This window comes from Microtus oregoni, unplaced genomic scaffold (assembly GCF_018167655.1).
Source record: "Microtus oregoni isolate MIOR12 unplaced genomic scaffold, Mior012 000045F_ref0000178, whole genome shotgun sequence".
Lineage (NCBI taxonomy): Eukaryota > Metazoa > Chordata > Mammalia > Rodentia > Cricetidae > Microtus > Microtus oregoni.
The window spans coordinates 6,399,621-6,417,012 of NW_024543219.1; the positions used below are offsets into that span (position 1 = coordinate 6,399,621).

Sequence of the window (17,392 nt, forward strand, 5' to 3'; positions counted from 1 at the left end):
ACACACATACACACACACACACACATACACATACACACATATACACATACATACACACACACACATACATACACACACATACACACAGAGACACATCCATACACATATATACACACACACATCCACACAGACACACATATCCACACACACACGTACACACACTACATCATCAGCATCATCAAGGGAAAAGAAATGATAATAACCATCATATCAGTGCTTATGATGTGTATGACGTGTGGGCATAGCGTTAGATGGGGATTGACTGTAGAACTCTGTAAGGTGAGGGGCAATATTCTCTGTCTTACAGGGTGGGGAGATGAGACTCGCAGGGGAAGAATTCTCTACTTACAGGGTGGGGAAATGATAATTTATCACCCCACATTCTATGGCTAGTTATCTGAGAGACTGAAATCCAAACTTGGTCAACCTATCTGACCTCAAAGCCCTGTCCTTTCTGCTCCATGTTGTCACAGGCTCTGCTGTGATTCGCTTGCAAAGGAGAGAGAATGCCAATCACAGAGAGTAGGGAAATACATGGAGTGTAGCTTTTCCATCTTGGATGTCGCCAGAAGTTAAAGATTCAGAAAGTCTTGATCTAGATGCTCCCATTCTAGAGGATTCTCTTTTCTGTAACACAGCAGAGCATAGGGCTGTTGGGTTCACTTAGCCCAGTGGGCAGAAGGAAGAGGGAAATGGCAGACATTCCTCATGCTGACCCCTCTCCTTCCCAAGCTATCCCTTCTATCTCCCCAGGCAGAACAGCCACCGGTTAGCTGTCTGCAAGTGCCTGGCTGCTTGTGAGTTCCAGGAAAATGTACTTTGGATGTTGCTAGATTATAGGGTTAGGGTTAGGGTGTAGACCACTTAGCTCTTATTTCGGAATTCATCTAATTCAGAACTTATTTTCTTCCTAAAAGGCAGTTAAGAAGGGTTGCTTTAATCATCTAATATCATAAAAATACTAATGCAAACTAGGCAGGGTCTAGAAGCTAGGACCTGGTCCTGGAACCATATGCTGTGACCACTGTTGAATGAATGACCATCTTGCAGGCTGAGTGCAAGATTCATTCACAAACAGAAAACATACAAAGCCTTTTACTAAAGACTTGCCGTGGGCTTCCCAGCTGTGTTGTGAAAGTGGCAAGGGAAGGAAATAGCCCATTTTGTCACAGGACAAATCACTGTGAGCAACACAGGCTCCAAACTTATCTTTGGGACAGGAACAAGGCTGCTGGTTGATCCAAGTGAGTTCAATGACTAACTTGACTTACATTACAGAAGGAAGGATGTCTGTTTTCACTCGTTTCTTTCTTTGTCTGTTGAGGGGAGATAAGGAGTTACTCTAGGCTTTGCGTGCTGTTTAAATATGAAATTAAGCAGACAATAGTCTTACATTACATACAATACACATCAGTATCATACCTGGAAACAGCATATAACAAATAGGACGTGCCATTTATTTAAACAGAGAAAACTGCCATAGGCCCCATCTAGAAAGAAAACTAATTGTATGAATGGCTTTTCAGACCGAATGAAGCCTGCTGTATACCAAGCAGAATCTTCTATTGCATTCTTTCTATTTCTTATCTTCCAATAGTCTTAGGAAAATGAAGGCTAAAATGACATGCCCCACAATGCTGGGACACTTAGTAACACACCTGAGTGTGCCCTTGGAATCCCAGGCCCGGCTCCAGGTGCCACTTTGTATGGATTTATGTCCCAGAGCCCTGGTGAGTGATGGAAACCACCGCTCAGCTTGCTTTGTTGTATTTGCAGCTGTTGGTCTGGTTGTAAGTGATCGTTGTTACAACTATCTTGCTTCTGATCATAGTGACGCTGCTGACTTAGAGTACACATTTCTGCTATATTATTCTTTTTACCCTTTAAAAGGAATCACTGTCAAGGTCCTGCAGGGGGTGGCATTTGTTTCCATTGAGTGATTTCTTATTTGTTCATTCAGTTCCCATATCTCTGCTCAGAATCAACATGAACCCCACAATGCTTTGGTGTACTTGTCTCCTTGCTATCTCTCGGAAATGCTTTCTTGGTTTGTCCTTGCCTAAGCACTTAGATTTTGCAATTCAGAATATATTTAGCTTTTAACTTCTTCCCAAACTGGTCTCTTTATCCCAATAATAATGTTCAATAAAAGCCAGTTCAACTTAGTAAATAATTATTGAGCATCACCAACAAACCAGGGACCACAGTAGGTTTAAGAACAAAGAAGAAAACTGAGGTGTGATCTCTGTGTAATGGTGCAAACCTTTGATCTCAATGCCTGATAGACTGAGGCAGGCTGAGCTCTCTGAGTTCAAGTCCAGATTTTTCTATATAGTGAATTCCAAGCTATCCAGAGCTATACAGTGACACCATGTCTCAAAAATAAACAAAAATAAATTTTAAAAATCCTTCAGTCTATTAGCGAATTGGGGTGGAGGTGGGCAGAGATAACAGTGGATAACTAAAACTCCTTGGCAGGAGACAGACAGTTGCACCCATGGCTCTGGGGAGGGATTCGAGTCTCTTCTTACTGAGATGTCTGACTTTCTGAGGACAAAAATGCCACCAGCAATTAATATCCTAGAGCAAGATGAGGACAGACAAGAATGAGTCCAGCGTGAGCCTCCCATGGCTCTTGCTCAGTCCCAGAGAGAGCACAGCAGCTCTGAGTCACACCCTGGTGTGTTCTTAGCATGTGCCCCAGTTCAGTGGGCTGGATGTGTTCTTAGTTCTACTATCCCTAGCAAAATGAAAAATGATTTTTGCATCTATCCACAAGAAAGCAGGACCTGCCACACAATGGTAGCAGATAAGGAAATGGCTGCCTACTCCCTCGGGTCTTTAGAAACTCTCCTGCCTTCCAGGGCCACAGGGAGCAGAGGGTTTCACAGTTTTGTAAAGACTCTTTTGTCCCAAATGACGGAAAATAGTGATGACCGTTGGTGACTGTGATGAGGGAACTGGAGGTCGCGGGTAGCCCTGAGGGCTGGCACTGCTTGCTCTCATAACAAGGGTTTCTTTGAGTCCTCATAACACCCATTGCAGGAAATATTCAAGATCACCTGTTGCTGGGTCTCAGCTTCAGAGCTACTGTGAAGGGTGTGTATCCTCTGTGAGAGGGTAGAGCCCAAACCTGGCCGTTTTTGTGAAGGCCTTTCTCAGAGTGCGCCTATGGAAACAACTGGCTAACTTTGGGGATGGGGACTCAAGTGGAGGTGATACCAAGTAAGTGAGCTAAGGGACCTCTTCCCCAAATGGCCCTCTACTGCAACCTCCCCTCCCTCTCCTACCATGGTGCTGGACAACTCCTTCTCCTGACTCCAGGGCATGAAGAGTGTGCGCCATCCACAAACAAGGCTCTCAGATGGCCTAAGCTTCAAGGAGCCCTGCTTTTTCCCACCCTCTCTATCTGACAGCTCCTGTTTTCTTTATAAAGCTTCCCCCACTATTCCTTGAGGCTTGGTTTCAAACTGAACAGTGAATCAGAGAAACAGGGGCTTGAAGGGATCTTGGGGGCACCTTGCTGTTGTGTGGAACAGTCTGAAGTCCAGGTCAATGCAGTCCTGTGAAAGCCCCTTCCTCTCACCCTGAGCTCAGTGGAGCCACAGGATTCTTCGCTGACAACTCTCCACCACAGTAGGAGATCAGCAGGGAGCCAGCAGCAGGCCAGGGCCAAAGATGGCAGGAGTGTCCAGCTAGTTCGAACTGCAGCCTAGCCTGAGACTTCTGTGAACTCTCCCATCTCTGAAGTAGGCAGCGTGAGCTGTTTCCCCATGTCTTCCAAAAGTTGCAACTTTCTTCTCTGCTGACCTAGGGTTTCCTAGAACCAAGGGCCTGTCTGAATCAAGGTCACTGGAAAAAAGGAAAATCAGATGGCCTTGGGTGCCTTCTCCAGGCTGGAAAGAGGACAGGATAAAAGCCCAAGCCACTCAGCCAGGGTTTTGCAGGAATCAAATGCCCGAGGCTCACTTGGTGAGAAGGCCAGGAATGGAAAAATCAGAGTGTGGGAAGGAAAACCAGAGCAGAGGGAAGAGCTTAGGGGTGCTTAGGGGTGCTCAGCACATGCCGTCTAAACCCCCCTGGCTTCCCTGTCTCCAAGCACCTTCAGAAGCCCCTTGCATCTGGAAGAATAGAAATGGAATCGGACCAGACAGACTGTCTACCCCACAGACAAGGTGGTTGATGGTGGTGGTATTAGGGCATCCCTACCTTCTATGCTGACAAGAGAATGATGTAACTGGGTTAGGGGATAAGGAACTCTGCAATGCCCATCCTTGGTGCCCATCCATCCCACTAGGCACCAGGACTCAGGGCTCTCTGACAAACACAGGAGTGTAGCCAGTGCTTTCCTGGCTGCCCCAGGATTGCTGCCCCAATACAACCGGACCAATGGTAAAAGGAGGTCCCAGGAGACAGGTTTCATCAGAGGCTTTCCTCACGGTGTGCCTTGGGCGGAAACTATCAACTGACTTTTGGGAGAGGAACCAGCCTCCTTGTTCATCCATGTGAGTACTGCAGAAATGAACCTTGGGGATTACTGGGAACAGATTGAGCTAGAGGAGGACGTCCTACAGTGAGAGTGGAGTGGTCTGCACTTGGTAACGGAGTCCTTTGCTTACTTGAGTAACTGTAATGTGCCAGGTCTAATGAGGCTGTGCTGAATAATGGACACGGGTTCTGCTTCAAAGGACGAATACCCAATTTTAGAGAAGATGGTTTACTCTTGTCAGGCTTCTGAAGACCTTTTCTTCTTGACAAGCGCGGAGCCCACCCTACTGCTCCCTCTGTATCGGAGCCACTGGCCACATCCTGTCCATTCAGTGATGTCTTTTCTCCTAGACCACAGAGTCCCAGTCAGGATGCTGAGGAATCCTAGACAAAAAATGGGTCTCCTTTGGCTACAAGAAGCCTCATCCCTTTCTCCATGTAAAACATGAGGGGATTTATAATAATAACATATTATTATTAGCTACTGCTTACAATATACCTGGTATGCCAGTGACTGGGCTATGCCTTCTTAGACCAGTGCATTCACCTATACTAATTGATATTAGACCCATTTTATGGATAAGGAAACAGAGTCTTAGGATTATCAAGTTACCCAAGATCACATGGCTCAGAAAAGCAGAACTAAGGTTAAGTTTAATCTACTTGACTATAGAATTTATTATGAATCATACCACGGCCCAGCTGCCCATCCAACCTATACCATATGAAGGAAGACCCCATACCTCAAAGACCACCTAGATGTAAATTTTTCCTTCTCTAAGTGAGGAGGTTTGGTCTAATCTCTGTACATCCTAATCCTTTGGTCATAGTCACCACGGCATTGTGACTTGGCATTTCTGGAAGCATAAGAAAATAATATTTGTATTAGCAAGATGCAGGTACATAAAAGAAGGAAAAAGAAACATTGGGAGAGTGTTCATTGGGTATTAACCTACAAAGACAGAGGAAATAATATGAAAACCATAAAGAGAGCCACATAAAAGCTTTGTTCCCTGGGAGACTCTGAGGGGTCCCAGGTAACTGCACAGTCGGAGTGCAGGTATTTGTACTGTGCTGTGCCAGGGTGGGGGGCCACGTAGTAGGCCAGCTCACTTTGGGGAGTGGAACAAGACTCCAAGTTTATCCAAGTAAGTGCCTGGCCTTAGGAAGCCCCTTGCTTTCTTAGAGAATGAACCAGTGGTTCCCAAACTAATTTTGTGTGCTTCCTCGTAAGATTTGGTTGGTTCAGATTCTAAATTTGCAGCAGCTGACTTAATGGTGTATTTTCTAAGATAGTTGCCAAAGAGAATTAACCTTTCTATCATAGGAATAGACTCTTTTGTGGTTTCTAGATCTATATCGGAGAAGAAATTGTGACTAAGTATAACAAAAGATTTATTTTTACTTTTGTTACCATTTAATTTCATAAAAGATGACAGATTAAATTTCCCAAAGATAGTGAACTTTGGACACACACTTAAGAAACTCCATACTCAGCTGAGAGATAAGGAGGAACATAAAGCCTATACAATGCCAAAAACAATACAAAATTCGGAAAGTTAGACCCTATGGAAGTTAAATAGACATAACAAACAAATATAAACATTAGGGTTGCATTGAAAAGAGGATATTTAGAGTCTACCCACGCAATAGCTACTCACTGAGCAACTCCAGCATCACAACCACTGTGCTGGATGAGAGGAAGGGAGGGAGGGGAGATGAGAAAATGCAGGGTCTCTACCTTCAGGATTCCAAGTTTAAACAGACAGTTTTGGCCCAGGATTACCCAGGTTCTAGGGAGGCACAAACGAGTTGCCATGACTACAAAGGAGGATGTAGCCAACCTCCTACCCAGATTTTCTTGTGTTTGTATTCATCCTCCTGCCATGATCTCTACGAGGACAGGAGTTTTGTTCTCTCATTGCTGTTCCTCAGCACAGTGCAGGATGTAGGCATCATCAGGCAATGACTATGAGGAGTGGGGAATGGCTCCTGGACCAACAGCATGGTTCATTGGCCTGGGGTGTCTGCTCCCTGATCCTGGAATCTGAGTTCAATCGCTGGAATCCACATGGTAGAAAATGAGAGGAAACCTCTGGAAGGAGTTGTCCTTTGACTTTCACATGTGTGCCAATGGCACACACACACACATACACACACATACACATACTCACACATACACACACATACACACTCACACACATACACACTCACACACATACACACACACTCACACACACACATTCACACACACATACACACTCACACACACTCTCACACATACACACACACACATACACACATACACACACACACACTCTCACACATACACTCACACACACACATACACACACACACAATAATTATTTGTGCCTGCTAGAAGAGTTTGGTAAGGCTTTGATGGAGAGGAAATCACTGTTTAAAACATGTTGGTTTTGGATTAGTAAGTATTCTCCAACAGAGAAAATTGCCTGGCCTTTAAAACAGGGAGATTATAAAGTCTACCCGCATGGAGTACAGTGCAGCAAGCAGGAGAAATGTAGATTGCCAAAGAGGCCAGCATGTCTTTGCTGGTGGGGGAGTTTCCCGTCTCTCCAGGGAAGGCTCCTTCTGTGTTTGTTTGCTTTTGTGCTTCATCAAGGACCTCGTCTTGCCAAGGTTAATCAGTTAAGCTAGATTAGAAAGCCCACCCTATTTCTGGAGAACCAGAGTTTAGACGCAAAAGGATAAAAATGTCTTTAATGAGGGCTCAGCACAAATAGGTGTTAGCAGGGAAGGAAGAGATGGGATAAGGATGTGATGTCTGTGTGTCCATCCGAGGGACCACCAGGAAAAGAGGTACACTGAGGAAATGTCCTGTTGGGATTAGAATCAGCTTTGCAATGCGCAGCTCCCAGGTGTGCAGGAAATCACGGAAGGAAGCTCAAGAATGTGTGTTCGGAAAAGACTTTCACATTGACATTGCTCCTGGCAGGTAACCCTGTTGGGAAGACACCATCCTGTCTGTGTGTGCAGATGCCTGAGGCTGGGGCTGCTGGAGGGGCAGGAGCGGATGCAGCTCAGCTGCCTAGGTGCAGTTGTGGGAAGGAAATGAAGCTGTTTCATAATGATCAGAAAGAAACCATCAGCACCAGCGAGGCCCCTAATTGTGGCCGCAGGAGTGAATAGGAGAACAGGCAGATTCAGAGCAGAGAGAACCTAACAATGAAAATTAGATGAGCATTTAAAATGGAATTTTAGTGTCCTACAGCCGGAGAAGGCACACTGAAATAAACACACACACACATGCACGCACACACACATGAGATACTAATGAATAGTAACATTAACCTTCAGCTTGAGAAGCAATGGCTTTCCCTATTGTAAGATTTCATAAACTTTAAAATGCTAATATGCATTGCCGGGCACCACACTTTTCTATGCTTTCTGGACTTCAGATTCCTTTTTTACCAAATTTAGGAGGACTGAGGCCCTGTGGCAACCTCACTGAGAGCCGCGCTCCTCCACACTGCTCTGACTTTAGGGTCTGTACCCCTATGGCATCAGTCCTTATCAAGGAACTCCCCAGTAAGAGGCAGAGCTTCCTCCTGGCTTGCTAGCTAGGCAGTGCTCCTGTGGATGTGACAACTGTAGTCTGTGTACCCTCAGGAATACCAGACACATCTCCTTAAGGGAGGGCCCTCCTATACCCAGTCCTGTGGATGTGACAACTGTAGTCTGTGCACCCTCGGGAGTACCAGACACATCTCCTTAAGGGAGGGCCCTCCTATACCCAGTCCTGTCACTGAACCTTGCCAATGTTTTCCACGTGTTGCCAGTGCAGTCTTCCCTCAAGAGTCATTTTATACCAGCCATGGTGGCACATAGCCACAGTCTCAGCACCCAAGAAATTGAGGCAAGAGGATCATGAATCCAAGGCCAGTCTTGGGCTACAGAGCCAGACCCTGTCAGAAAACAAAAAGAAACAACGTGTACTTTAAAAATCATTTTGTAATTAACCCATGGCTTCTCACGTTCTTCCAAGTTGCCTGTCATATCTTCAGTTGTGGTGTAGAGGCCAGAACAGGTACCTACCTTTCAGGAAGGCCCCACTGGCTCCAGGGTGGCTGATGGAAAGGTCTGTGAGACTATTCCTGAGGAAAGTTATCAGTGGTGAGGCTTCTCTTCTGTCTTGAGGGGGACTGGTAAACTGAGGCAGGAGGCAAGTGCCCCATCCAGGCTGGTCCAGCCTAGGTTAGAGTTCTTGTAAAGCACCCTTCTACTGTGTGTTATATGGCGGCTTCACTACACTGACCTTTGGGTCAGGGACCAGCCTGGCTGTGCGCCCATGTGAGTATGACCATGCCAATGACCAGAGCAAGAAGATGACCTGTTAGTGTAATCTCTAGCAAACTTGGGGTACGCAAAACTTTATTTCTTATTTCCTCAGGCTCTTGTGGTAGCCTAAAGTGTTCCCAGTTCACATACTGAAGTCAGAGAGGTGCCAAGGGCCAACTGAATAAATGAAAATCTGAACAGAATAATTTATAGGGAAAAAGTTAAAAGAATTGCAGATACTCGGTGCTTTCAAGTGAAGCTGATCAGATCAGCACCAGATAACCTGAACATTCAGGAAATTAGCTAAGTGCCCTCAGGGAGGAAGAGCTGGGTTAATGGCAAACACAAATTCTCTTTCATTGCAGCAGGTAGTTAAACTCCGGGTCAGCTAATGAGTGTGCTAACGGGGCACTAGTTCCCAGAGGCTTCTCTCAGAACCTTGAGTCCTGGAACCCTCGCCCAAGGGTCAATGACTGCACTCTGTTAGTGGTTGGTGAGCTCCACGTTATAATAAGGCTAGAACAGGAGATGGAAAAGGAAGATGGCAGGTGAGGGGAGTTCTGGCCCCACCTTCCCCAGCTGTATTTAACACTGTTTCCACTTTAACAACGTACTCATACCACATCATAATGTGGGACCTCGCCTGCACGTAGCGAGAAAGCCGAGAGTGTCTAACGCGTCCTCGGCACTGTCATCACGGTTCACCTTCCTTGTAAAAGGCGAGGGCAGCGGCTTCCTTAGTAAACAGAAGTGGTCAGAAGCCAAGAACTTCAGGACAGTTTGGGGTAGTGTCCTGAGACCCCCAGTGGGCTCCAGCAGAGTGGTATCAGAAAGGCTTCTGCAGAGACCTTATCTGGAGTGGGGTTCAGCTCTAGCCCGAGACTAAACTGTGGAGCAGGGACCACGTTAAGCGTTCGGCCATGAACGGAGAATGAGGCAAGGGCAGGAAGCACAAGTACTTCCTCTCCCTCGCTGTCCAAGACACTGGCTTGAGTTCAGGTGTTTTCTCCTGGAGGATCTTAAATGGTTCTAGAAAACCCCACCCCAGCCAGCACCAAGTACTGAGGAAACATTATCCTTGCGTTGACCCCTTGGCAATCACAAGGCAGATGATAATCGAGATCCTTCAACTAGAGGATCCAAGGTACTGCTGCTCTGAGCAGGGGGTTTCGAGCTCATGGAGTCTACTGAATTTATGGAAGTCACATAAATTCGCTTCAGTTCAGGGCACCGCAGTAGACTGGACAGAAGGAAAGGACTAATAGCAAAGACTGCATTGCAGTACAAGACGGCAGAAGGGCTCAGCCTTAGGAATGTGATCCTCCACCCCGTGAGGGATGAGCGGCTTCTGTCTACAGAGAGGGAAGGTGTCCTAAGCTTCTGTAAAGGGGTCACCTGCAGTGTGAACACTGGAGGACTTAGTGGGACATTCACATTTGGGAAAGGGACCCAAGTGGCAGTAATATCTGGTGAGTCATGCCAAGGGGCACCATTTGCAACCCTGTAGGCCAGTGTCATTAATCCTCCCCTGGAGATGGCCTTTGTGACCGCGGCAGGGTGAGGCTTACTGGGGGTTCTGAGCTAATTGTTTTACAGAGGTCTGCGAAGGGGGATGGCATCACGATCCATCTTAAATATCGGCTTCTCTAGGTCAAACTCATTAAAATATGACTTTAATCATTCAACGGACACTTTTAAATGCCTTCTAAGTAGCTATCATTTTAGATAATGTTAGGATGAAAATAAAAAAATCCCAAGATAGATGTCTGACCTGTCCCCGAACAGCATAAAAGCTAACCGAGCTTCAGAACTATTGCTCATTTAGCAACCTACAAATTATTCTAGTGTCGCTAACTGGCGGTGCAGATAAACAGACTCAGATGGGTTAAAGTCCTGGTAGAAGGTACCCTAGACAGAGGCTCTTTTCTGTGCTGGAAAAGACTTTTTGAGCCCTGACAAGATTGATAAGATCTGTATGGGTCGGAGAGAGGAGGGGGTCAGAATTCCAACAGAGAGCAACAAGAACGAAGACCTGATCTTGGGATGAACAAGCACAGGCGACGTAGCCTTCGTAGGCAAATCTGATAATAAAAATGGACTAAGAGAACAGAACAGAAAGAAGATATTAGCCAGAAAATAAAAAGGAGATACTAACCAGGTGGTGGTGGCACACACTTTTAATCCCAGCACTTGGGAGGCAGAGGCAGGTGGATCTCTGTGAGTTCAAAGCCAGCCTGATCTACAGAGCAAGTTCCAAGACAACCAGGACTACACAGAGAAACCCTGCCTTGAATAAAGGAAGGAAGGAAGGAAGGAAGGAAGGAAGGAAGGAAAGAAGGAAGGAAGACTAGAACCTTCTAGAGAATACAGAAATTGGGACCAGGGCCAGCCACAAGAAAACTGAGAGTCCAATTTAGAATGCAGTCTGTTGTGAGGTAAGAGGGGTCAGTTCTTTCCATGGGTGGCCAGCGACTCCTTTCTCTGTCTTCACTGGACTCTAAGAGTTAATCCCAGCCTCCGAGGAAGACAACCACAGGTTTCTCTGTAAGGAGCCATTAGGACGGGTGGGCAAGCTTCCCGAAAAGCCTGCAGGGCTGTTTCCTGATGCTATCCAAGCCTGAATGACCCACATCTGTATCCCTAACTCTCACTTCTGAGTTCCCAGTCATTAACTACGGGGCACAGATTTAGTGGCAAGGGTGTTTTCCATCAAGCAGTGCCCCTGGGGACCTACAGTGCTAATACGTTCAGACTTGGCCTTCTGTATTCATTTTGAATTGTGATGACAGGTTAGGATCCAGAACAGCTGAACTTGTAGTTGAAAAATTGATCCAGTCTCGCTAAAGTGACCTCTGATGCCTTTCCGTGGTAAAAATGTGTTTTTCTTATGAGGTAGGAATAGGAGGTCTCACCACAGGGACAGAACCCAAAGACCTCCGATTAAAGGTGATTTGTTTCTGATTTTCAGGGGGAAAGGTGAGGTGGCAGTAGATGTCTCTGGGGCCGAAAATGAAAGGGACTAAAATCTAGGAAGCTCCTGTGCTGCAGCTGTATCTTCTTGTCTGAAGGGGGCCAAAGCTCAGGGTCAGATCGCAGTGCCTGCCCAGCTCTGCTGATCCTTAGGCGGCACCGTGCTTCAGGCAGCTGTGCCCGGCCCTGATGGCTCTGGTTCAGGATCCAGCTGGAAGCCTGCATTGCCAAGGCCACCCTGGTTGTCTCAGTGAGCAGAGAGCAACACACGGGTCTGAAAACAATTCATGCACAGTGAAGAACTGTGAGAGTGGGATCAGGACAGGATCAGGACACAGGACAGGATCAGGACCCACAGGACAGGATCAGGACACACAGAACAGGATCAGGACACACAAGATCAGGACACAGGACAGGATCAGGACACACAGGACAGGATCAGGACACACAGGACAGGATCAGGACACAAGACAAGATCAGGACACACAGGACAGGATCAGGACACACAGGACAGGATCAGGACACACAGGACAGGATCAGGACACAGGACAGGATCAGGACACACAGGACAGGAACAGGACACAAGACAGGATCAGGACACACAGGACAGGATCAGGACACACAGGACAGGATCAGGACACAGGACAGGGTCAGGACACAGAATGGGATCAGGACACAGAATGGGATCAGGACACACAGGACAGGATCAGGACACACAGGACAGGTCCCAGCCCTGCCGGAAACTTTCTAGGTGGTCTGCTGTGTTAAATCCTTCCTTCTGGCCAGCCTCTGCTTCCCCCTCTGAAGGTGGAAGGGGTGGGGAAACTTGTCAGCGAGAGTCACATTAAAAACAAAATCTCTCAGAAAAAGTATAAGGAATTGTCTCAGCACTGAGGAAGGGACCCCGTTTCTTGGACTAGCCAGTATGATGGGTTTGTTCGATTGTGTGTGTTCATGGTGAATCTCTGGCACATTTGCTGAGTGCTGTGTGCTTGATTAGTTTCATCTGACTTGGAGAAATACTCATTTCTCAAAAGAGCCTGGTTGGAAAGGTGATGAAGCAACATGTCCATTTTATAGGTGAAGGTTCTGAGACTTCAGCTGCCTGTTGATCTAATCAAGGCTGTCGGTGGTAAATTAGAGAGTCAGGACTTGGATTGCATGTTAGGTTTGTTACTCATTACATTTACCAATGAGAGAGAAATCACCTGGTGATATGATAGATTTTCTAACTTAATGTCTAAATATCACACACCTGCATTTCCCACCAGTGTCCAGCCTACTTGAGGGAGAGCTCTCTAGAGGACAAGCTTGGTCCACTTTTTCTAAGCTTGTTTTCATCTTGCCAGAGCAAAATTGTTGGCTAGAGTTACTGAGTTTGGAAGATGATATTACGTCAAAGAATGGCCAGAGGGTTTAGTGGCCCCACCTTTCAGATTTCCCAGAACACCAGACAGTACCTCGTGGAGAGCAACTACTAAGAGCTTGACTTGGCCAGGACTCAGGATTTGTGCCTGTCCCCAGCCCATCATGAGCAGCTGATTTCGAAGGTGTCACTTCTGGTCTAAAGCCTGAGAACACCACCAGCTAACCCAGAGTGCTCTGTTTGTGCCTGTCACTGGCACCCGAGTTCTGGCCTCTGTTAGGACACAAAAGGTAGAAGGGAAAGAGGATCACCTTCTCACATCAGTCCTCTTGGCCCACAGACATCCAGGACCCAAAACCAGCTGTGTACCAGCTAAGAGATGCTCAGGCCAAGAACAGCACCATCTGCCTGTTCACCGACTTTGGTTCCCACGTCAACAAGTCAGAGGACGTGCCACCTGGTGTGTTTGTCTCCAACAACACCGTGCTGGACATGCGGTCTATGGATTCCAAGAGCAACGGGGCCATTGCCTGGAGTAACCACAGTAGTTTGAACTGTAAAGACGCCTTCAGACAGAACGCCGCCTACCCCAGCTCAGGTGAGTGCCACCTAAAGCCACCTCCTCGCTTCAGGAGAGGCCCAGCTCAAATCTGTGGTCTAAAAGCTGCTTTGGTCAGGTACTCATCAGTTGTCAGCAAGATCCACATTCTGTTTTACTCATGCCCTGTCCTAGCAGGCCACAAATGTCTGGCCCTAAAGCAGACAAGATAATAGGACACAGGGTGTTGGCCCAGTATTGGCCTCAGTTGGTCTCCCTGTTTTGAATTCTCACCCACCTTCCTGTCATTGTTGGAACCACACTTGCCTTCTCTGTTCTCCCAAGCAGTTTCCATGCCCTTCCTGCCGCACAGCTGTCTGCCCTGATTTCTATGTCTGCCTAGAGTGTGTGTGCAGAGTCCCAGATGCTGGAGTGATATAAGATGTCAGATGTGGAGGGAGCACTCTAGGGAGCACCATTCTGATGCCCTGATTTCTATATCTGCCTAGAGTGTGTGGGTGCAGAGTCCCAGACGCTGGAGTGATGTAAGAGGTCAGGTGTGGAGGGAGCACCCTAGGGAGCATCATTCTGATGCCCTGATTTCTATGTCTGCCTTGAGTATGGGTGCAGAGTCCCAGATGCTGGAGTGATGTAAGATGTCAGATGTGGAGGGAGCACCCTAGGGAGCACCATTCTGATGCCCTGATTTCTATGTCTGCCTAGAGTGTGTGGGTGCAGAGTCCCAGATGCTGGAGTGATATAAGAGGTCAGATGTGGAGGGAGCACCCTAGGGAGCACCATTCTGATTCCCTGATTTCTGTGTCTGCCTAGAGTGTGTGGGTGCAGAGTCCCAGATGCTGGAGTGATGTAAGATGTCAGGTGTGGAGGGAGCACCCTAGGGAGCATCATTCTGATCAAGGAAGATCAGCTCTCGGCAGAGACATGTCCGCTATGTCGGGCTGTAATTAATATATTCGTTAACACAGAGTTAAGGAAACAGCTACCTCAGAGAAGGCTCTGAGGAAATGCGTTCACTCTGCAATGTAAAGGATAAAAGGGGACCAGCTGTGCCTCGGCCAGAGAGGACCCTGTGAAAGCTGTGAAAGAGAAAGGCTGAGAGCAAGGGAAAGCTGCAGGGCATGAGTAGGATGATGCAAACCAGGGCCAGACCTCAGGTGGAGGCAAGAGGATCACAAGTTCAAAGTCATCTTCGCCTACACAGCAAGTTCAGTTTAAGGCCAGCCTGGACTACCTGGGACGCTGTCTCCAAAAATAACTAAATACCATAAACTGTAAGGCTGGTTGCTGTGTGGAGGGCGGACTGTAGTAGATCCAGCAGGAGAACGGGAATGCAGGAGAGAGATGATGGAGGCTCTGCCAGGTGGTGGTGGGGACTTCAGGGGCCAACACTACTTGGGCTTCAAGAATAGCACCACACAAAGATGGGAAAGCAATGGGGCTTCAAGGAAGGAGCAGAGCTTCTGAGTCAATGGGACTAGATACTAAGGGATAACAAAGGAAAAAATTTGGGCACCAGAACTTCTTTGAAATACATGGAAATATATGGCCCTAGTCACTGTGAATATGTCTCGCTGCCTTTACTGGTCTCTGTACTGAAACCTGCCACGTCCAGACTATTTTGACTCTGTGGTCCATGTAACGTAGCATAAACTTTCACAGCCTAGATATGTTGAAAGAATGAAAGAGTGTCCAGAAGTCGGGTGTTGCCCCCATTAGGACCTTTGTGCCAATTGGTGCCCCTGGGCAGTATATCCACTCCCCATTCTCTTCCAAAGAATCACATAAAAGTCTGCATGCTTTGACTCTAAGAAAATTGTTTTTTTTTCTTTTAGATGTTCCCTGTGATGCCAAGTTGATAGAGAAAAGCTTTGAAACAGGTAAGAGAAGGACCTGCCCAATTTTGCATGATGCTGGAGGAAGCCACGAGCCCATAATAACCTTTAGTGCAAAGGGGAGGAGAAGGGATGAATCTAGGGATGAGAACAACACTTCCAAACCCACTCCCAGCTGCCCATGGTCTGTCTTGAGTCCCAGCATGGTCAACTTGATTTTCCATTCTAAGTTCTTAGCAAGATGCGTCTTCAGCTTCACTAGGCCAGGGAGCCACTCCAGGCCTCTGCACCTCCTTTATTAGCTCCTCTGTAAGGACAGCCAAAGAAGCTGCTTACTGTGAGGCTGGGAAGTTGTGAGCCCCTTCAGAGCACCCTGACTAATCATGTCACTCTGAGAACACTGTCCCTCAATGTCTTGGGAAGCTTTGCTAAAAAGTGGTAGAACCCACACAGCCTCAGGTTTGTCTTGTCTCAGGGCCACCTCATTCCTGAGTTGTTGCTCCTGTGGTGTCACTGAGGGGCCCAGGCCCACGGGGTGTGACAGTCGCCCTGAGCACCTACCCCAGCCCCATCCCAGAGCCTACAGGGCCTCAGAGTTTTATGTGGCCCAAGTCCTTTGGTGGTTGTTGCCTTAAAACATGATGCTCTCGCCCTGGAGGAATACACAAATCCCTTTGCCCTGGGATGTGTGCAGAGGCTCAAAGAAATGGACCAGGGAGCTGAAGTCACCCACACCAGCCTGATCAGCTCTTGGGAAAGTCCGTAGCGCCTTGCTGTACAGACCTCTTGTGCACATACCCTTAACGGCTATGACTTCTTGGTTTCCCAGATATGAACCTCAACTTTCAAAACCTGTCACTGATGGGACTCCGAATCCTGCTCCTGAAAGTGGCCGGATTTAACCTGCTCATGACGCTGCGGCTGTGGTCCAGTTGAGGTGAGACAGCATCAAAGCTTGGAGAAGGGGTGGGGGTGGGGGGTTCAGAGTAAGACCCATCCCTGAGAGCAAATCCCCCCATGGGAATTTGCTTTTGAATCCTAAGACTAGACTATGGGCAGAACTTTTCTGTCACTTCCTGTCAGGCCGCTGTTGTGATGGCCTGAAGGGAGTTTACCAGAATCCTCAGCGGGGCCCCGCCCCTCCTGAGGCAGATGAGGAACAGCTCTGATCATCCTTATTTAAAAATGGAGAAAGTGAGGCCGGGTCACACCAAGGGCCACGTGGCCGATGAGTAGAGGAGAGATTCCCGTTCCTCTGATGCTTGTGTACCTCGTGCCTCCCTCAGCTTGGTGCTGGAAGATGCCATATTCATTATCCCTAAGCCTGGCTAGAGTCCTCACACTTCTACCCTGACAAGGTTCCCAGTCATTTTGCACAGCCCCAAACCCAGCCTTCCCCATGGCATCCCTGAGTCCTAGTCTTCAAGACCAAGCCTGACCTCTGCTCTTCCTCACTCCAGGTTTCCAGACTGAAGGAGGCTGAACTCCCAAGCTCCTTTCTCTTCATCACCCCTCCTCGCCCTCTTCAAGTGGAAAAAGAGCCCGCCCACCTCCTAAAGAAGGCTCTGAGCAGCTCACAACCCCATCAACTGGATCTCCTGAATCTGTGATGGAGACCGCTGAAGAGCCGCTACTACCCCCACTTCCTCACTGCTGCCGCCCACTCAAGACAGGCAGGGGCTGCTGCTTCTCCTGGATGTGAAGACCCTTCACACACACCCCTGCTCTCCCCCACCCCCACCCCTGCGACTGCAGTTCCTCGTGAATGTTGTAAAGAGCATGTTTTTGTTTTTGGTTCTTTTAAAGCATCCATAAAGAAATACACATTACTCTTTCCTCAAGATGTAGAAAACTTAACTC

At 47.6% G+C, this 17,392-nt stretch overlaps 1 gene segment (V, D, J or C); it reads left to right on the plus strand.

Annotated features, from left to right (window-relative positions):
- LOC121435103 overlaps positions 1–17,392 on the plus strand; it is a 30,911-nt gene extending 13,519 nt beyond the window's left edge. Inside the window, 4 exon segments of the C gene segment in view lie at positions 13,482–13,739; positions 15,533–15,577; positions 16,362–16,469; positions 16,993–17,392. Of these exon segments, the coding sequence occupies positions 13,482–13,739; positions 15,533–15,577; positions 16,362–16,468 (410 nt within the window).